Genomic DNA, 22,958 nt, shown 5'->3' with positions numbered 1-22,958 from the left:
CCCATTTTGAAAGCATTTGTATTAGTGATCATTTATATTATTCAAATAATTTTTATACTAGAGAGGGGTTTGAATCATTTGCACTTACATAGATAATATGTTTTTTCTTTTTTTACAATTTTTTAATTATTATACTTTAAGTTCTAGGGTACATGTGCATAACATGCAGGTTTTTACATATGTATACTTGTGCCATGTTGGTGTGCTGCACCCATCAACTCGTCAGCACCCTTTAGTAATTTTAATTTTGCTTTTTTGGTTCCTTTTAATTTTTCTATAAATCTTCAATAATTTCATACTCGTTCCTTTTAGTTTTTTTTTTTTTTCTATCTGTACAAGATCCTGGCCCTTAATTGTCTCTGGAAATTTGCCAAATTTGCATCAAGTTTTTAATTACCTTAGTAGATGCATTTACATGGGAAATTGAACCTGTATTTTCCATAAAAGAATATTAAAAATAGAGAGTATCGATTCTGCTGTGTAAAATAAATGAGAAAACTTCTCAATTTTCCATTCCCTGCAGATTTTATCCATTTAATCTGATTTCAGATATTTATTTTAAAAATATATTTTACATTATACATACTTAAAAGGTTTATGATACCTATAATCTCTTTTAAAATTATATCACAAAGTTATTTATACTTCATTCTACATTTCTGTGGTTTCAGTTCTCCCCACTTGCTCATTTGCAAAAACATTTCCTTCATTTTGGAGTTAAATATTTTGGTTTATCTTTTAAGTGAACCGAGTATATTTGGACTCTAATTTTTTAACCTACTTATACCTAAGTATAGGTATCTTTTGTTAATTTGTTTGGTAAATGGTAAGACATTAATTGCATAACTGGAAGAACAAATATTTCCTTTCTGTTTTCATTTTTTTCTGATTCTTGACATTGTATCATCATTTATTTTTACCTATACATTTATCATCTCGTCTATTATTTTTAAGCTTCTACACTATTACTGTACAGTGATGGAGTATTCAGCAATTTGTCTGGCTTCCTTATTACTTACCAGCTATGAGACCTTGGAAAATCACTAAACCCCTCCACAAAGAATGGGCTCTTGAGTCTAAAACTCACCTTTCCAAATTAAGAAATTGTGTAGGCTACTTCCCAAAGGTGACCCCCCAATGAACCAGCCTTGCAGTATTCTCAGCCTGAGTAGTGCCTTCCCCTTGAATCTGGATTGGCCCTACAACTTACCCTTGATTAAGATAATATACCAGTAATGACACCCTGTGACTTTTGTAGTTAGGTCATAAAAAACCTTGATGCATTATCTTGTGCCTCTTGAAATGCTTAGTCTGAGAAAAACTAGACACCTAGTAAGAAGTCCACCTACTCTAAGATAGCCATATTGAAGGGAAGCTCAAGCTGGGCACATGAAAGGGGATATAGACAGAAACATGACCAACTAGACTCACTGTTCCAGCCAAATGAGCCCACATGCCAATTATGTAAGTGAAGAAGCCTTATTTCAAGCCCAGAAAGTCAAGCTCGTTTGTCATGCAGTAACAGATGACCAGCACAGGAATATTAACTAATTCTCGTGGACATAGTTCACTGATTTCCCATGAAATTCATGGTTTTCTTAGATAATAGACTCTCCAGTAACTTCAAGTCAATCCTTACTGCTTCCTTCTATCTGATTTCAAATAAATATTATCCAGCTACCAGCAGCATTTTCTTGACCGTTTTGAGGCACACCCTCCAGTCTCATATAATTTATAGCCATTAGATTTATTTCCCCTAGTGTTGTTAACTGGATATTTCAGCAGGAAATAAATGAGTGAAGATGTGGGGTTAGAATATAATACTTATTTTTTCTTCTAATAATATCTTAGAGGTTTCTTCTAACTTGAGCCTAAAGCCAATCAGTTCTTTAATTAAACACTGAATCAAAAACTATCTTTCCATTATATAAACTTGTCTTTTCTTCCTGTATACCCAATAAAAACAAACTTTTTATGAATCATTGCTTTTTTTTTTGAAAAAAGAAAATACTTGCATCCAAAATAAGAGCATATTTGACATATAATCCAAGTAAGTGCTCTATAAATGTCTACTCCCCTATGTGTACACCTCACTTTGCCAAGGTTCAGAAAAGCGTCCACCAAATACCACATAGTGTGCAATGGGGGAAAATCTGTACATACGTGATTAACTGAGCAATATCATGACGCTTTCTTCTTGGGAGAACACTCCCCCTCCATTTAGAAAAATTTTCCAAGGTGAAGCTTGCATTTGGGGTTATCTTTATCTTATCCTCGTCAGTCCAGATTTCCATACCAACTAAGGCCACATGAGTATTGAGTTTTTTATAAAGCTGTCCAAAGAAAATAAATGGCAAAGCAATTACTTATAATGGTGATATCATATTAAACATTTTCAATGTATTTTGTATTTTTAAACATTCATCACAGCAGTATAAAAACCTTATTTCCAAGCACATTTGTGAAACAATGTATTGACTATTTTGTAGACACTAAAACTCCCATTCAAAACAAAAGACAGATACCCTAAGATAGTTCAGGTCTGTAAATTTCTTTTTTTGGGGGGGTGGGGTGGTGTAGAAAAGGCCCTGTTAAGACAAAATATTCTTGTTTGTGCTCTTAAGAAATACTACAATTTTGTGTTAGTGGCCCATTACTATGGCTTCAATTGCCTATATGTTTTTCAGTGTTCTCAGAGTGAGAATATTTCAGAATTAGCAAAGTTTGCTCAGTGCCGGTTTAGGCATTAAAGTAGTAACACAACATGATCAAATGTACATCAATGCATTTACAATAAGCTAAGTAGTTGCTATAGTTTGAATGTTTGTGTCCCCCAAAATTCATGTGTTGAAATCCTAACCCCCAAGGTGATGGTATGTTAGGAGGTGGGGCCTTTGGGAGGTGATTAGGTTACGAGAGTGGAGCCCTCATGAATGAGATTAGTGCCCTTAAAAAAGAGATCCCCAGAGAATTGCTTTGTCCCTTCCACCATATAAAGGCACAGTGAGAAGGCAGCTGTCTCCAAGCCAGGAAGACAATCTTCACCAGAAACCAAATCTTGATGGAACTTGATTTGGACTTCCTAGCCCCCAGAACTGTGAGCTATAAATTGCTGTCATTTTTGAGCCACCCATTTTATGTATTTTCAGAATGACACAATGGTCCTCTAATCTTAAACATGAATTTAACCAAATAATCCACAAAGCATATGGGATAAACTTTAGAAATAATGAGTTAAGCTTATGAGACAATATGCTCACTCTAAAGATAAAAGCTTAAATTACTACTATAGTTTCTAAAAGTGCACAGTGACATTCTCACCAGCAACTTTCTGCTAAGAAACTTAAATACTTCTTTAAAAAAGGTAGGTTGGAAAACAAGAAAAGCATTAAGGAATGCAGTTACTGAGAGTGAAGTTAAAATCCAGCCATGTTATCATCCTTCACTTGATTATTCCCTCAACTTCCTTAACTTCCTTATTCCTTTCTTGCTTAATTTTACTCACCTGACAAAACTCCAATCCTGGTTAAAGCAACTTGCCTCTAAACCTCTCCTCCTTCTGCCCTTGAACCAGGGGAAAACACATTGTTCTGATTGCTCTCCTTTTTTTTTTTTTTTTTTTTTTTTTTTTTTAAGACGGAGTCTTGCTCTGTCCCCTAGGCTGGAGTGCAGTGGTGCAATCTTGGCTCACTGCAAGCTCTGCCTCCCGGGTTCATGCCATTCTCCTGCCTCAACCTCCCGAGTAGCTGGGACTACAGGTACCCACCACCACGCCCGGCTAATTTTTTTTTTTTTTTTTTTTTTTTTTAGTAGAGACAGGGTTTCACCATGTTAGCCATGATGATCTCGATCTCCTGACCTCGTGATCCACCCACCTCAGCCTCCCAAAGCTCTGGGATTACAGGCATGAGCCACTGCACCTGACCCTGATTGCTCTCACTTTAAAGCTGTGACTACCAACCTCAAGTAGTCCTTAATGCTTTCCAGCAAAACTGCTGTATTTCCAAATTCCATTCACACGCAGCTTTCTGCACACTTTTTTTATACTTCTTTTCTTGGTAATTCTAACATTTCCTTTAAATCTGACTTTCACAGTTGTCCTTGCTTCCACATTCACTGAGAGTATAAGAGCAATCTGAAGAGAACGTCCGCAAGCTCCCAGCGTTGGCCTACCCTCCCCCCCCCTTTTCTTGTCCAAACATTCTGCGCCTCCCCATCTACTATATAAATGAACAAGCTCTGAGTCTAAGACCAGTTTCTCCACATACGTACTAAATCTCTTATTTCTGCCCCCATCAAGATTATTCCAACAATTCTTCTGTCTTTCCTGCATTATCAATGTTTAGCCCTCCACAAATCATTCCCATCAGTGTAAGAAGGAAATTTATTACTTCTTTTATTTCATATATATTGACTGTGGTAATCACTTCACTATGTATATGCATATCAAAATAAGTATATTACAGCATTATATTGTACAACAAAAAATTATCTTTAGAGCATTTATAGAATACCACAAAGACTCATTAATTTCAAAATAAGTATGCCAACTATATATCCAACAAACAGAAAACTAAGAATTAGTACTTAAAGGTTGTAAAATCATTTTTAAAATATTTTGGAAATTAGATAACTCCATCATGTCTAAAGAACACAGTCAACAGTCGTATGACTCAAATGGGTTTGGAAATCTGACAAATCTATATTCAAACCTCATGGTATCCTTTTCTCACTTCGTGATCTTAGGTGAGTTACTTTGTTTCTGAGAATATGATTCCTTAGCTATATATTAGGCTTTAGTAACATTTAGGATTGTTCTGGGGATTACATGAGATAATTGTTTATGAAATATGCTACTGTGACAGTGCTTTGCATTTTAAAAATTATTTTTCCCCTCTGGATCAGCTTTCTGTTGAGATTTGGTCTTCAGCATTTTCTTAGTGGATTTTTGGAAAACACAATGCACCCATGTAAAACCAGTTTTTATGTCTTATACCTGAGAATAGTGCGGCAGGTAAATAAGAAAAGTGTTGGTTTGTGGTATTAATATTCATGTTCACCTGTGTAGCAAAAGTCGTGGTCATCCTTTGGGAGCCAGTCAGCCACACTGGTCTCAAGTGTCTTGACTTGGCTTCCCTGCTTCAGGTGCGTTCACTGAAAAACCCAAAGACATCTCCCAGCAAACTGTTTAAAACTACAGGTAATAAAATATGTCTTACCATGTTGACATAATTAGCCATCTCAAACACCCTCTTTCTGATCTCATCTTGATTCTCATTGTACTTTTTAAACTAAAAGAAAAATTAAGAAAGAATATGGGCATTGATAAAAATTAATATACTTGGAAGGTTAAAAAGGTATCTTCTCTTATATTACTTATTATTGATTTCAATTAAAATTCGTTATTAGAGTTAGTTAGAATCAAATTCCTATTCATCTAGCTACATTAAAGCACTTTGGGAGTGAATATGATGTTTTCTCTTCTGAAGAACTAGCTCAGTATAAAGCTCTAAAGAATTATTCCAAATGTATTTTCACTTAAATTCTATAGTTTTCTAAGCTGTGCAGAATTAGCAAAAGGAATACCTTATTAATTTAAGAGATATGTATATGAACAGTACATGAATTAAGCACAATAAGTAAGGCCAAAGCTTAGGGTCTGAGCTAATAGTTGACTTATATTTTCATACACATGTGCATTTTAAATTTAGAAAACCCAGTATATGAAAATGCAGTCTTACAGTAGAAGATAAACAGTGACTGTCACCAAAGATTTGCCTTTTCAGAGGATTCCATTCACTAAGCTTTCATTGTGACCAAGTAAGCTTTTATATTGACTCCCTAATGAGAATAAATTTTAACTTACAAATGATTTAACAACAAAAGACAAAATAACAGAAGAATATAATTGGAAACCTAGTTGGGTGCTCTTAAGTCAATAAGAAAATAGTATTATAAGTCCCAACAATTTATGCGTATCGTATCAATTGCCTTGATAGCTCTGAAAAGAAGAAATCATATCAACTTAATTACAAATGTCAAATTTCATAGTTTTAGAAAAGTATGTAACCATAGCTTATATGCATGATTCTTTAAGTCTCATCTAGATATTTAATGTCTCACATAATAAATAAATATATATGAATGGGAGTTTTGGAAGACAGCACATTTATCTCATACAATTACCTCACCATTATCCAGGACCAAATAATATTCTATGTATTTCTCATGTTTCTGAACCTTCCCATCATTCAATTTCTGAAATATAAAGAGGAGAATTACTGATAAAACATCTTTTTCTGCAAAAGTTCTTATATTATTTGATATCTGTAATTTTATAAGCAGTTGGTTTATATCTGGAGTAAAGGCAGACAATATTAGCATTTTAACACCAATTCAACAGGCAGGATTATCTACCAACAAGGCTCATAAATTTGGAGGTGAAGGGACCCCAGTAATATTCTGGTCTGACTTCTTCATTTTATCAAGGGGTCTAAATTATGTTACTAGTAGGGAAGCTAGAAATAAAACCAAAGTCTTTCTGTTGTTTTGAACAGTAGACTTCTTCAGCATCCTGACACAAAACAGAGGAACTTTGCCTTCGGCATTCTCCTAGTGTTTTTAGTTAGTTTTGTTTTGTTTTGTTTTGTTTTGTAGCCTTTAATTCATATCCTGGTGAAATACCTGCTCCTTTATCAATGGTGCAATGCAGAGACACCATTGTTTCTAGTCTACTTTGTTCTCTTCTCTCCTTCCCATGTTTCAAACTTACCAATGTTCTGTTCTCTCTCTATCTCAAAAAAAAAAAAAGGCTAGGCCTGGTGGCTCACGCCTGTAATCCCAGCACTTTGGGAGGCCGAGGCGGGTGGATCACGAGGTCAGATCAAGACCATCCTGGCTAACACGGTGAAACTCCGTCTCTACTAAAAATACAAAAAATTAGTCGGGTGTGGTGACGGGCACCTGTAGTCCCAGCTACTTGGGAGGCTAAGGCAGGAGAATGGTGTGAACTGGGGAGACGGAGCTTGCAGTGAGCCAAGATCACACCACTGCACTCCAGCCTGGGCGATAGAGTGAGACTCTATCTCAAAAAAAAAAAAAAAGAAAGAAAAAGAAAAGAAAAGTTACATAGTGGATTGTCTCATTGAAAAGCGACCAATAGATTATTCCTACTAAATAATAGCTCACCGAAGTTTATTAGATTGCATTTCTGGAAGTGCACGTCTTTTAGTAGGTAACTAAAGTTCAATTACAAAGAACAAATTCCTGAAGATAGACTTTTAGATGTTATCTAATGAGACATGAGACATGTACTTACTTCCTGCCCTCCATGGGAACAAAATATTTATTAGCACTTACAATACACTGAGAGTGCTCTGGGAACTGCAAATGCAGTAGTGAAATCAACATGGTCTATCTGCTGATAAAGCTTACAAGAGACAAACATAAACATATCAGATGGTGGCCAGTGCTATGTGGAGGATTAAAGTGGGCATGTGATACTGAGTTACTAGGTAGTTATTTCAGAATAGGTGAAATTATCTAAAGAGCTGGTCGTCTAGCAGATGTGTTAAGGAAAATGAGAAGCCAGGCAAGGAAAGATAAATTGGAAGACAATTCCAGCAGAGAAAAAAAAAATAGTAAATAGACTCTAAGGTGAAAAGTATTGGCATATTTACAGCATAGGAAAAAAATGCTTGTGTTTTGTATAACATAATGGGGCAGGTCACCGAGAGATGGGGAGTAAAGACTAGGAAGAGACCAGAGAGGTTGATGTGACGACAATCATACAGGGTTTTGTGACCCGTGGTCAGTTGTGTGACTTTTATACTAAATGCTATGGGAAGACATCAGAGGGCTTTGAACAGAAAAGGGATGTGATGTGATTTACAATAAAAATAGCACTGGATTGATTGTGTGGAGTGTGGATTCTGCTGAACTGGGATGGGCAGGTCAGGCAGAGGCTGTTGTCATGGTTATTATGAGATGGTACCTTGGCATAGTCAGAAAAGGGAGCAAAGTAAAAGATCTGAAATATGTTGGAGGCACTTGCTTGTGGATACCGTGTAAGGAGGGATGAAGAAAAAGAGAATCAAGGATAATTTCTAGATCCAAACTTGAACAAATGATGAGTGGTGGTAGTGTTAAATAAAATGGGGAGAAAAAGAGAGGAGTCGGTTTTGTTTGTGGTTTAGAAATTGGTAGTTCTTTTCGGGACATATTTTAGGTTTGTGATATCAGATGTTTGAGTAGATATATTAAAAAGATAATTATAACAGTCTGGCCTTTAGGAGAGGGGCAGAGGCTAGAGATACACATCTGATGGCCATTGGTGCACAGTTCCTATTTAAATAAGGCACAGGACAGGGTGAGATTACCTAGGAAGAATGTGTAGATAAAGAAAAAGATCCAGGATTGAGTTATGTGAGGTTCTCTAATATTTACCAGTCAATCAGAGCAAGGGTGACAGAAAGGAAATGAGAAGGAATAGCACTCCTGAGGTAGAGGAAAGTCAAAACGATAAAATGTCTCGAAAGCAAGGCTCTTTCCACATAGTTACCCAAGGAATGGAGACAGAGGGATAAGAGGCCTGTACAAGCAAACCCAGGAGTCGATATTCACAGCAACATATAGCTAGGAGTTTCACCAAGTTCTGGCCAATCAAAGGTGGCCAACTCTTCAAACCATGTTCAAATAAGGCAAACACCAAGTTGTAACCAATGCAGCTGTTTCTGTACCTTAATACATTTTCTGTACGTCATTTTTCTGTCCATAAATCCTCTCCAACCATCGAGCAGCACGGAGTTGCTCTGAACCTCTTCTGATTCTGAGGGCTGCTGGATTCTCAAACCATTCTTTGCTCAATTAAATTCTGTTAAATTTGTCTACAGTTTGTCCTTAACAGTCCTCATATTGTACATTAGATCTTTCAACTGCTTCACCCAGCACATTGGCTATTTGGTATCCTTAGACCTGTATCTCCCCATTTCCTGTCCCTACCTAGACCCTGGTAACCACTGTTTTATTCTCTACCTCTATATATTTGACACTCATTCCCCCACTTTTTTTAGATTCCTTTTCATTTTGTTTCTTTTATTTGCTGTGCAGAAGCTTTTTCATTTGATATAGTCTCTTTTTATTTTACATTTTTACTTTTATAACCTTAGCTTTTAGGTATGATATCTAAGAAGTCATTGTTAAGGTTAATGTCAAACAGCTTTTCCTCTCTATTTTCTTCTAGGAGTCTTATGGTTTAAGATATTACATTTAGGTTTCTTACTCATTTTGATTTGATTTTTAGTTATGGTATAAGAAAAGGATTCGATTTCATAATTTTGCATGTGGATATCCAGTTTTCCCAGCACTATTTATTGAAGAGACTATCCTTTCCCCAGTGTGTCTTTTTGGTGCCCTTGTTGAAAATTAATTGACCGTATATGTTTGGATTTATTTCTGAGCTTGCGATTCTGATCCACTGGTGTAGGTGTCTGCTTTTATGCCATTATACTGTTTCAATTACTATATCTTTGTAACATAACTTTAAATCAGGTAGTATGATGTCTTTTTTTTCTCAGAATTCCTTTGACTATTTGGAATATTTTGTGGTTCCATACAAATTTTATGATTTTTTCTTATTTCTGTAAATACTGTAATTGGGGTTTTTATAAGGATTGCATTGAATCTACATATTGCTTTAGGTAGTATGAACATTTTAACAATATTCTTCTAATTCATGAGCATGGAATATTCATTTATTTGCATTTTCTTCTATTTCCTTCATCAATGTTTCATAGCCTTCGGTGTACAGGTCTTTCACCTCCTTAGTAAAATTTATTCCCAAGTATTACTTATGTTATAAATGGAACGGTGTTCTTGATTTCATTTTTGACTAGGTTGTTTTGTGGATAGAAATGTCACAGATTGTGTATGTTGATTTTATATCCTGCAACTTTATTGAATTTATTTATTGGTGTTAATGGGCTTTCAGTGGAATCATTAGGGTTTTCTATAGGTAGAATCATTTCATCTGCAAATAGAGGTAATTTTAGTTCTTCCTTTCCAAATTGAACGTTTGTTTCCTTTGCTTTTCTAAATACTCTTGATAGTACTTCTGGTACATGTTTAACAGAAGTGGTAAAAGTAGGCATCCTTGCCTGGTACCAGAAGAATGACTTTCTATTTCTCCTTTCTGATTGGTTATGATGTTATCAGTGGCTTTTCATAAATGGCTTTTAATTTAAAAAATAGAAAGAAGAGTGGGCAGGTAAACCTTATTGCTTGGGCTGAGACATATTTTAGAGTTTCACATCATTCCAGCTTCAAATAAAATAATGCAAAAGTGTTCTTAAATATTCATTATGGTTTAATCATCAACAACTGCATTGTACACTATCGACATTTGTGTGGTTGCTGAAAGCCTATGATTATGTGCACTTAACCACACCTTTCTTATCAAAACTCGAATTCCAACTAAGCGAAGGACAAAAGTTACATATTAAACGAATTTCAGAAGAAGACCCACATATTTGAGTGAGCACTTACTTCCATGAAGAAAGAAGAATATAAGAATGACAAAATCTCTGAAATGTAACTGGCATGTAAAAAAGTTTTCTGATTATAAACTATCAACTTTAATTTAGTTTTGGGAAACTAGCTGCTATAGAATGTTTACAAATATCCTAAATCAAGAGAATTGGTAACATTGTGTGTTAATAAAATAAGGCATATTTGACTGCTAAAATATATAAACAAATAAATAAATAAATGGCCTTTATGATGTTGAGGAACTTTTCTTCTATGTCTAAACTCTCAGATCAAGAACCATTAACTCCACACCATTATTTAACTGCCTAAACTTTTAATCAAGACAGCATGTTGAACTTCGTTTAATGCCTTTTCACCAATTGATATGATCATGTATTTTTTGTCTTTCAGTCTGTTGATATGATTGATATATTACATTGATCAAGTTGTGTATGTTAAGTCAGTATGCCAAGAATAAATCCAATTTGATTATGATGTATAATCTTTTGGATGTGTTGTTGAATTTGATTTGCTAATATTTTATTGAAAATTTTTACCTCAATATTTGTCAGAATTATTGGCCTGTAGTTTTCCTTTCTTTGGTGTCTATGTCTTGGCTTGGTATAAAGGTAATGCTGGGCTTGTAAAAAATATTAAGTACACCTTCCATCTCTATTTTTTTGAAAATTTTAAAAATTATTGGTAATAATTCTTCTTTGAATGTCTGATACTTTTCAGCTCTAGAGTCATCTAGTCCTAGGATTTCCTTGTTGAAAGGTTTTTAATTACTATGTCAATCTCTTTGTTATTTGTCTGTTCAGGCTTTCTACTTCTTTCTGATTCAACCCTTATAGGTTGTATTTTTCTAGGAATTCATCTATTTTCTCTAGGCTATCAAATTTATTGACAAATAATTTTTCATATTGTCCTTTAAGATCTTTTTATTTCTGAGACATCTTTTGTAAAATCTCCACTTTCATTTCTGATTTTATATATTTGAGTTTTCTCTCTCTTTCTCTTAGTCTACCTAAGAGTTTGTCTATTTTGTTACCATTTGCATGGAATATGTTCTTCTTTCTTTTTCTTTCAGCCAATGTATGTCTTTAAAGCTTAAAAGTGTCTCTTGGAGGCAGCATATAGTTAGATCTTTTTTCAGCCATTCAGGCACTCTTTATCTTTTGATTGGAAAAATTAATCCATTTATATTCCTAGTAATTATTTATAGGAAAGGATCTACTACTGCCATTTTGTTTTATAGGTTTATTTTTTTTTATTTCTTCCTCGTTTATCTTTGTGATTTGGTCATTTTTCTGTAGTGCTGCATTTTTATTCTTTTCTGTTTATCATTTGTATCTGCTGTAGTTTTTTTTTTTTTTTTTTGTATTTACCATGAGGTTTACATAAAACATCTTATAGTTGTAATGGAGTATCTTATACCAATAACAACTTCAGTCATGTATACAAACTCTAGACTTTTATCTTCCCCCTGACAATTTATACTTTTAATGTCATAATATACATATATTATATATTTCTTAACAAATTATTATGGGTATCATTATTTTTGACTCATTTGGTTTTTAAGTTTCATACTAGAGATATGTGTGATCTACAGAACACTTAAAAGTATTGGCGTATTCTGGGTTTGACTACATATTTACCTTTACCACTGAACTTGCTGGTAGAATTTAAACCTACAGAAAATTAAACTGACTAGAAATTTTATTTAGACCAATTATGCCCTGTGCTCACAGACTCTGAGAACATTTAAAAGAAATGATTGGATTTGAAATAAATATTGGAAATAAAAGTAGTATCAACAAGGAAATAAAACTAATGTCAACAAAGATATTTTGATATGTACTCTACAGACTAAAACACAACACTATATTCATTTTTCTCCTATGACTAGAAGCAGAATTCCACACATAAAATGATATTCTAAGTTCCTATAGCCAAATTCTATGTCTATCTTGCTTATTTCTATCCCTCCAGCACCTGTGACAGCACTTTAAGAGAGATTTGTTGAATGAATTTATGATGACAGGAGGATGTTTTATTTCAAAATAATAATAATCACTTCATAGCTTTTTGGCTAAAATAAAGAGCAAATTAATAATAATACTTTATATCTTTGTGGTGTATTATAGGCTACAGGGAATACTGTGACAGGTTCCTGCTTCTAGAGGGCAGTTACATTTTACACTTAGTTTTAACCTTTGTACATTGCTGAAAATAGTAGTTGATTCCAGCCAAGTGCGGTGGCTCACGCCTGTAATCCCAGCACTCTGGGAGGCTGAGACAGGTGGATCACCTGAGGTTGGGAATTTGAGACCAGCCTGACCAACATGGTGAAACCCCATCTCTACTAAAAATTAGCCAGGCATGGTGGCACATGCCTGTAATCCCAGCTACTCAGGAGGCTGAGGCAGGAGAATCACTCGAACCCAGGAGGTGGAGGTTGCAGTGAGCTAAGATCACACCATTGCACTCCAGTCTGAGCTACAAGAGTGAAACTCCATCTCAAAAAAAAGAAAATAGTTGATTCCTAACTATTTGTTAAATGAATCATTAATGTCTAGCAATATTTAAGGATTAGTGTCTCTATGACTTACTAATTTCGACAATGACTATAGTTTCAGTAAATTGCACTGCTAATTCTGGAAACCAAGGCAGAATACATGAGAGCATTTCAAATAAAAATGAAGTTACACATACTACTAGTCTGGTGGCAGGTCGGGCAATGTTCTGCAAATCATGGGCCCACAACACACCATCCGTCCCACAGGTGCTGTCATAATTCTTTTCATCGGGGTCATACTTGAAGAGTGCATGCTCCTGTCCATCCCGATGTATGGGTCTTAAAGGTTCAATAAAGTATCTTTGATTCCCCTGACTGAAGTAGCCCCTGAAAAAAACAGAGTTCTGGTTTCTTAACAAAGTATTACTGCATTAGGTTCATACAGATTTATAAGATTCAAAAGAGGACCTTTAAAATCCCTAGTCAATGTCAAAAACAATTTCAGCTCATGGCAATAAAATACAGAAAAACTTACAGCTGAAGATACCTTGGAGATTATCTAAACTTATTTTCTACAAGGAAGTAAGACATATTAGGGAGAAGTGACTGCTGCAATGTTGTGCAACCAACCATTATCAGTTCTGGCACTAGAATGAATATTTCCTGACACTTGGTCCAGCATTCTTCCAATTTTAATGCTATACTTGTTTTAAAGGTACCCTTAAAATGAAAGAGACTTTAGAGTTTTATAGATAAGTGTTAAAATACTGGCTTTATAACTCATTCACTGACACATTGGGAAAATTTTTTAAACTCACAAGCCTCAGTTTCTCCACTTTTATTTGTCATGACACCTTCCTAATATTGTGATAGTAAAGATTGAATGTGAGAACATGTAAAGCACATGACAAATAAATATTATCAACTTCCTAATTTGCTAAAACCTTGAACTAGGATTCATTCAACCAATATTCACTGAGTACCCATTATTCATTAGGCATTGGACTAAGGGTAGATAGCAAAAATAAAGATATTGTCTCTTTTCTTATGGAGCTTATGTTCAAATGAGGAAGATGGATATGTATCAAATAATTACAGAATATATATAACTATATAGTAAGTACTTATATATAATTATAATAGATAATTGATGTGAAGAAAAAGTACAAGAGAATATAATAGACTGAATTAAGTGTACATAAAACTAGATAATGGCAAGACCTTAAGTGGTCCGCCCACCTCAGCCTCCCGAAGTGCTGGAATTACAGGTGTGAGCCACCACCCCCAGACTCCCTCCCCACTTTAAGCTCCCTCTCTCTCTAGATTGTCTTATCTGTGACTATGACATATGTTTCTGTCTGTTAATGATATGCTATGCATCTCATATCCATGAGATGCATGAATTGAGAAGATGATATAAAAAGATGAATTATTGCAATGGTCTGCATAAGGAATCATGGTAGATGGACTAGGATATTGCAGTAGAGACAGAATGAACAATTTCAGAAAGCGTTCAGAGGATAGAATCAACAAGACTTGGTAAGGGATTGAAATTGCAGGGCTGAGGGGCAAGCAAACCTCGAGGAATTTTGGTTTCTGAACTCGGCAAGTGATTATTTGATTATACCACTGATTAAGACAGAGACATGGAAACTGTACCAGACTCAAGAGACAATCATTAGTTTGGTTTAAGGCACGCTGAAATTGAGATTTCTTTAAGATATCCAACTGAAAATATGAAAAAGAAAATTAGATAATCAAGTCTGGACATCAGAAGAGCCACCTTACTATAGACAGATGCATAGCATATCATTAACAGACAGAAACATATGTCATAACACAGATAAGACAATCTAGAGAGAGAGCTTAAAGTTGGGAGGGAGTCTGGGGGTGGTGACTCACGCCTGTAATTCCAGCACTTTGGGAGGCTGAGGCGGGCGGACCACTTGAGGTCAGGAGTTCAAGACTAACCTGGCCAATATGGTGAAATTCTGTCTCTACTAAAAATACAAAACTAGCCAGTTGTGGTGGCGGGCATCTGTAATCCCAACTATTCGAGAGCCTGAGGCAGGAGAATTGCTTGAACCCAGGAGGCTGAGATTGCAGTGAGCTGAAATCGCACCACTATACTCCAGCCTGGTGACAGAGCAAGACTCCATCTAAATTAATAAGTAAAATAAAGTGAGGAGCGAGAATAGAGAGCAGCTCCCATTCCCGAAAGATTCTGACTCCAGAACTGGGACTCAAAATCCTGTATTTTAAAAATAAGCTAACAAAAATATCTTTGAAAGCAATTCAGATATGTAATTTACAAACCACTATCAGGAGAGGCAGTGTTGCTTCAAATTTCAACATTTATGGCCCTTATGATTCATATGCAACTACATAAAAATTAATGATATTTGGGATTCATCTGGTTGGTTAGATATATACATAAATACCACAATCACAGGTGCATGCAAAACATTCCTGAAGTCTTACCTTAGACCCCTACATGTGCTGATGCTAGCATCAGAATCCTTTTCATTAATGATATGTCCTTGATAGTAACAATCATCCTAAAGGAAAAGGGGTTTTGTAAAGAGAAGTACATGTGAATTTTAGTGCCACTGCTAAAGCCACATTTGAAATCTTGAAACAGGATTTTAAATACTTTAAATACTTTCAAACCATATTCTGCTGAACAACAGTACACTCAGAGACTTTTAAAAAATAATTAAATTTCATATAAATTGAAATTGCTAATGTCAGTCAATGATCCCAAAATGTTTACAAGGTATTAACTGTCAGTGTTGACTAAGTAGGATGAATGTCAATAATATTTAGATGGAATAAACTTGGATATGTAAGTTTAAAACCTGAGGGCACTCATTTTTCCTTTTGGCTGATTTCTCATTAACTTTTTTCTAGCAAAGATCTACAAGCCTTTTTCCAAAGGACGGGTTATTCAGATTGGGTTTTTGTTTTTTCTTTCTTGATTTATCTGAAGTGTTCCATCAGATTAATTGGATCAGCACATTTCTTGTCTGCATTTGGAGCAAAATGCCCTTCTTAACATTTTTTCGTGTGGGTGTTCCATGAAGGACCTTTCTAGTTTGGGACAGATGAGGTGTTGGCCCATGTTAACTCTGGTATTATTGCTACAGAGAACAATGCTTGAAGGGCTTCCCATGGAAAATGGAGCTCAGAAAAAGAGGTAATGGTGCATGACGCCTCACATGGCTACACACCGTCATCTGCTCACTCTAAGAAAAGATGGGCTATGAATAGGAGTCAAGAGAAATTGTTAAAGAAAAACAATTCTGCCATTGCCATTGAGGAAACAGTCTTGGTTGAAGAGACCACAAATCCAGAGAAATGATAGAAATTGATTGAGAGCACCAGAGGTATGTAACTCTTCATGCTCATTCTACCTACCCTCCTATAGGAGTCCTTAAAGGCTGGAAAAACTTACCAGAGTTGCCAAGAAATTGTTTTGCTCTTGTTAAAATATATATAAAAAAAAAAAAAGAAAAGTGGAAGATCAATTGGGTAAGGGCTACTGCTGAAAAAAGCACTAATGTTATAAACGCAGTTTCTCGTCTATTATTTGCCTAGCGAGGACACCGCCTTTAGGGCTCTGGGTAAAACCCCTATTAAAGAATTGAAGAAACTGTTATACCATAATTTGTGGGCTTGTGGTGATCTCCTTTCCAGTGGAATTATAATATGTTTCTGTGTAGCCTGGTGCAAGGAGGTTCCTAGAGAAAGACAAAAATGTTGTGGTTACTTGTGCTGATTGCTAAGTCCAGTGAACTTCTTAAGTCATTTGAGAGCAAAAGCTGATTAGTCCAGGTTTGTACCGGCCATAATCAGCAACAGACTCAGCACACTCTCCATATGCTGCCTTTCTCTTGCTGAGGATAATATCACAGATAAATGTACTTACTTGTTTTTTTTCAAATAAAGCACCGCAATTTTTCCATTAACTGTCATTTTATACTTTAATTCAGTTTCAAATTGTTCCTGCAAAAATATACAAACATTTACTTGTAATTAAAAACATACACAAATATTCACTTGAATATTATACTTCTATCTGTGTAGTCATTAGCAAGCAATATCTGCTTTTTAGCAGTGTAATACCAAATGCTTGCCTATTCCCCTTTTAACAGATCAAACAACTCTGGCAACTAAATAAACAAATTATCTGAGAGCCTTTTATCCATCCATCCTTCCATCCATCCATCCTTGCATTTTACAAATATCGTTTGAGTGAGTGCTGTTTCTTTGCAAGATACTGCTTGGTTTTGAAAATTCGACTCTAAGCAAGAAAAATTGGTACCTACTGTCAGAGAGCTTATAATCTTGTGAAAAGACAGACACTGACATGAGTTATGTGCATGATGATGGATGTATATAGTAGATATATAAGATATATGTCTAACAATATATATATGGATGTATATAGTAGTATATAAGATATATGTCTAACATCTTAAGGCCAGGAAAGGCTTTTTTGAGGAAGTAATGTTTAAGATGACACATAAATTACCCAGGTGAAGTGAGAAAGTGAAGTTATCTGATTAGAAGGAATAGTGTACACAGATGCCTAAAAACTTCTATCACATCTCATGATTTTTAGTCTCGAGGTCTTCTCAAGACTAAGTGGAACATAAACTGTGAGAAACATAGCAGGAATATATACTGTAATGTGAGGAAGAACCATCAAGAAGAAACCATAGTCCCAGGTATTTAGGAGGAAGAAATATTACCTCAAGTCAACCATGTAAAAGGAGAATTATTTTAAACTTGGATATTGGTATATAAGGAGAGCTGTTGAGGACTACACAGAATTCTTTTAAAGAAGATGTTTTGGGGTACGAAGTTCTGACTTTCATCTATAAAACAGGGTTATTAGCTGTGGTTGCACTCAATATCTAAAAAGTTATTAGGAAGTGCCTGGTTACTGTCATTAAAGATATCTAAATATGGTAGACCAAAGGTGGTTGAGAAACACATATTATAGACTGAGTTCTATTTCTTCTGCTGTGTTGCACCTAAGGTCAAGCCTTCCTTCTCTCCCTCCCCTTCTGGCCAGTATGGTATCTGAGCTCATAGAGGGACAATGCATGTTAGAGTCATCAGATCATGAGTACTGTTCTGAGATTTAGCCCTCTCCAAAGTCAATTGTTACAGTCCATAATTTCCTTAAATCCTCAGTTTTTGAGGTCTGCTCTGCTGTCAATAATCCCAGGCTATAAATATCCCCCAATGTGGGCCTAGATAAATAGAGGTTGATGGACTCAGCTTATTTTCATGGACGACAGGAACTGGCAAGAGACAGGGCATTGAAAATAAAAGTTATGCAGAGTAGTCATAACCTCTTATTGTTCAGGTTTAAGAAAGGCTAGCTAGAATGAAGCTATGAGAACGATACCAAATATGGTCTTCTACCAGAAATGGCCTTCCAGATATCTGCTTTCTGTTCAGCAATGGATTTTTAGTAGATTTAGTTACTAAAACTTTAGCTGAAGGTTGTTTTAGAAAAGAATAAATGCTTTTGGGGTGGAGTTTTGGTCAACACTGGCATAAAGATTATGGATGGAAGGAAAGATCAAGGAAGAAAGCTAGAGCCTCTATGAAAGAGAGTACACTGGGTAATATAATAATAATAATACTTTTGAAAGCGAGTTCCCTTGTGGAGAGCAAGGTTTGAGGATAAGAAGTGTTGTTCTAGTTGTGTACTCTGTGGGTTCGGAAGTATGCATCAAGAGAAGTAAGGTGCACCTTGATTTGGAGAGTACTCACTAGAAGGAAATGATTTCGGTTTTACTGAGGAAGACTAGCTAGCCACAGAAACATATAGATCCAAATTTTCTCTAAAAATAATGTCATAGGTCCGATTTAGAGGGTGGATTGTGAAAGCCACAGTCCTGGATGGTCCTGGGATGGAGCAAATCTGTAAGTTCAAGGACATGTCAATGGGCACACAGGAAATATCAAGAGAAGCCCTAGAAGACACAGAGAGATTCTTAATTCTAGTAATACAACAGTTACTCAAAACTCACAGTGAATCCATGAGCTCTAAAAACCCTGCTAAATTAGCCAATGGGCCTGAAAGAATTCTCAATCTGAGGGAAGAATTGTGCTGTAAGATATTTTCTTTTATGACATGGGCCAATACCAAGGTAGTTTGGGCCTCTAAGGACATGTACAATCTGGATGCTGAATTCTTTGAAGAATAGTTACTGTCTTTGGAATGTAAGTTCCCAGCATCAGGGACTTTCGCAGAGTATATGTTAAATATGTCTCTAGGGAGGTTTATGGGTAATATGCTCCAGTCATAAACATTTATTCATTTGTCCATTAGTTTACTTATTCATTTGCTCATTTATTTAACACATACTTATTTAGTCCTTATATCATTCATATAAATACAATCGTGAATATAATTATGAATAAAATATTCAAAGTTCTACCTTGTTCTTTACCCCCAGCCCCCAAAAATTTTTACAAAGGATTATTTCAGTCTAGCTGAAATATTAAGAGATGTGGCATGTGTGATCAAGTCAGAAAGATGGTGTCACACCCCTGGCATAGCTGACAGGTAAAGCCAGTGCCTCAGTTCTCTGGTTGTATAATAAAACAACACAGGGCACAGTTGTATAATGATAACTACAAAAGTCCTCCATCTGTTCACTGTCTTGAGAAGTGAAGCACTTAATCAATCGAGGGTGAGACCTATCAAGCTTTTATGGGATGGGATACAGAGATCCCCTTGATCATAAGGGTGGTCAACTGCACTATGAATTGTGGATTGTTTCAAGTAGTATTTGCTAATCAAGTCTTTGCACAGGGAAGACCAATAGTCTCAACACAGAAACTGCAAAGATAACTCCCAAGAACTTGGCTTATACCTGGAAGACAGTGTTCTTATTAGTCGTAAGGTGTGCCTGAGAGACTATAGAAGAGTCTATGCCAATGGAAATCATATATTTGTTGTGTGGCAAACAAAGATGTCACTAACTTCTTTAGTCTATGTTTGTAAAACAAGTATCATATGGCAGAACCCAATAACCCCAACAGGGCAGGATTGAGATATGAGGCATGCAGCAGCATTAGAAGCCTTAGGTCGTGGATAGGACAGATTCTGGAATCATGGAGAGATTGCTAGGGTTTAGTTCTGGATGTTCACAGGGTGATATCAAAAGCCACAGGATAGGATTGCCAGATAAAATACAGGATGCCAGTGAAATGTGAATGTCAGATAAACAGAATATTTTTGTTAATGCGTATAAACATATAATACTTTTTAAAATACATGTGCCCCCTATGACCATTGTGACACACTAATGAAATATTTGTTGTCTATTTGAAATTTAAATTTAACTGGGCATCCTCTATTTCTATTTGCTAAATGTGACAATCCTGCACATGGAGGAGTTTAGAAGATGTGAGAAAGAATGGAAAGTAGAGATCAGTGACTGAGAAAAAGAGATGCAAATGCACTAGCTGGGAAAATTAGATTCATTCTGTTGGAATGCTTCTTTACAATTATATCAGAAATGTTGTGTGGGACATATATATATATATATATATACACACACACACACACACGGGGTGGGGGAGCGGACAGGGAGAGGGAGAGAGAGAGACTCACTCTGTCACCCAGGCTGGAGTGCAGTGGCATGATCTCAGCTCACTGCAACCTCTGCCTCCCAGGGTTCAAGTAATTCTCCTGCCTCAGCCTCCTGAGAAGCTGGGATTACAGGTGTGCACCACCACACCCAGCTAATTTTTTTGTGTGTATTTTCAGTAGAGTCAGGGTTTTACCTTGTTGGTCAGACTAGTCTCGAACTCCTGACCTCGTGATCTGTCTGCCTTGGCCTCCCAAAGTGGTGTAGGACATATTTATACAAAAAGACTTTTACTGTTTGTCTGAAATTCAAACTTAACTGGTACTCTGTATTTCATCTGGCAACCCTATCATGTGACGTTTGATATCTTCCTGTAAACAGCTGGAATTAAACCCTAACAAAAATTACTGCTAATGGTTTAGCCACCTGGATATTGTGGGGTAATTCAAAGGTGTCACCTGACACCTGAGATATTAAAAAGTAAACATGGGAGAGTTATATTTATTTCTGAGATGCTGTGGAAGCATTCAGTGCTTATTCCATTATATTCATCAGGCCTGATAATATATTCTCTTCTACTCTCTACAACCACAGGGAGCAGGAGAGAACTTGGAAATGTAACAGATGAAACTAAAAAAATAAAAGTTTTTCCTTTTGAAGAAACATTAAAAGGTTCTAATTATTTAGGTAGTTTTGTCTTCAATTATCTATGGTATTTATTTTAATAATCTTATTTCCTTTAGAGATAAAAATTAATGTGCTTTGCAAGTATTTATTTGGACCCACATGTATTAGTGAAACAAGTATTTATGTTCCAGGACAAGGATTGGCAGATGAGGGTGAAGGAGGAGTAGAGACATGGCATACACATATTTAAAGAAAAAAAAAATCCTTTAAAAATGTTTACCTGGACAGTTTCAAACCGGAAGTGAAGGTTACACTTGCTCTCATAGAAACACATGCGCACACACACACTTGTGAACACACCATCGCTACAGACACATTTCTTTTTAAAATCAGTAGCTAAACTTTATAATACTGACTGTGACTGATGCATGATTTCAGGATAGGGACGTATTCGTGTATATAGGAATATGGCAAGTTGGCTTGACAAAGACTATAAGAGACTCTAAATGTAGAGTCCCCTAAATGGGAGGGACTCTAAATGTAGAGAGAGTATTTTAAGTAGCAAGAAATCCATTTAAAAAAAAAGCATAGAAGTAGAAACAAGCATATTATTAAGAAAAGCAAACCAAGGTTGACAGTTTATGTCAAAAAGAGGAATTTTAAAATAAAGGTTTATTAACTGGGACATGAAGCCACAAAAACTGAAAATTAGTCATAAGAAATGGAATATGATGGTCTACATAGGGCAGCGCCATAACATAATACATAATTTCTCTCTCTCTCTCTCTCTCTCTTTTTTTTTTTTTTTTTTGAGATGGAGTTTCACTCTTCTTGCCCGGGTTGGAGTGCAATGGCGTGATCTCAGCTCACTGCAAACTCTGCCTCCTGGGTTCCAACAAGTCTCCTGCCTCAGCCTCCTGAATAGTTGGAATTAGAGATGCCCACCACCACATCCAGCTAATTTTTTGTATTTTTAGTAGAGACGGGTTTCACAACGTTGGCCAGGTTGCTCGTGAACTCCTGACCTCAGGTGATCCACTCGCCTCAATCTCCCAAAGTGCTGGGATTACAGGCCTGAGTCAATACACCCAGCCCATAGCATAATCTTGAATAGGGAGTTAAAATTTGGATCCTTCCTTGCTTTTCATATACATTATCCCAAAATATTTGTATAAGTATTATTATGATCATCTCTATTTTAAGACAAGAAACCTAACATTTATGTTTGTCTAAATTTATACAGAGAGAATGGACAAAATTTACAGGTGAACACAAACTAATCCTCTGAATTCAGATCCTATATACTTGCACTGTGGATGAGGAAAATGTAAGGTTCATGTAGCCATTTAACCTAGTAATGGACTAGATAAGTAATATAAACACAATAAATATTAAGCACATTATATCAACCTCATCCACCTAGTCAATTACTGCAAAAATTAATATTTTTCATCTAGTATGAGCCAGTAACTAGTCTATGGCTTTTGTTAATCAAAATATATTATTCAAAGCTCAAATTTATTTTTTCAGTTGTGAGGAAATCATTTTACAGCTCTGATTAAGAACAGTTCACCTGTGTTTAAATTTTCCTCAAAATGTTCATTGAAAAAAGGGTGTTTGGTGTGTGTGCGTGCGTGCGTGTGTAAGTAAATGTTGGCTTTTCTTGG

General features: G+C 35.7%; 1 protein-coding gene across 3 annotated transcripts in view; it reads right to left on the bottom strand.

Annotated features, from left to right (window-relative positions):
• The window catches only part of ADAM28 (ADAM metallopeptidase domain 28), a 63,677-nt gene that overhangs the window by 29,678 nt on the left and 11,041 nt on the right, over positions 1-22,958 (bottom strand). For all 3 annotated transcript variants that reach the window (XM_021942144.2, XM_021942142.2, XM_021942143.2), the window contains exons 3-9: positions 16,974-17,050; positions 16,707-16,785; positions 15,527-15,603; positions 13,243-13,432; positions 6,187-6,258; positions 5,220-5,291; positions 2,164-2,333 (exon numbers count right to left, since the gene is read on the bottom strand). In XM_021942144.2, coding sequence (XP_021797836.2) covers positions 2,164-2,333; positions 5,220-5,291; positions 6,187-6,258; positions 13,243-13,432; positions 15,527-15,603; positions 16,707-16,785; positions 16,974-17,050 — 737 coding nt within the window. The remainder of the gene's footprint in view (positions 1-2,163; positions 2,334-5,219; positions 5,292-6,186; positions 6,259-13,242; positions 13,433-15,526; positions 15,604-16,706; positions 16,786-16,973; positions 17,051-22,958) is intronic.

This window comes from Papio anubis, chromosome 8 (genome assembly GCF_008728515.1).
Source record: "Papio anubis isolate 15944 chromosome 8, Panubis1.0, whole genome shotgun sequence".
Classification (NCBI taxonomy): domain Eukaryota; kingdom Metazoa; phylum Chordata; class Mammalia; order Primates; family Cercopithecidae; genus Papio; species Papio anubis.
This window is presented reverse-complemented; position numbering and strand designations above follow the sequence as displayed.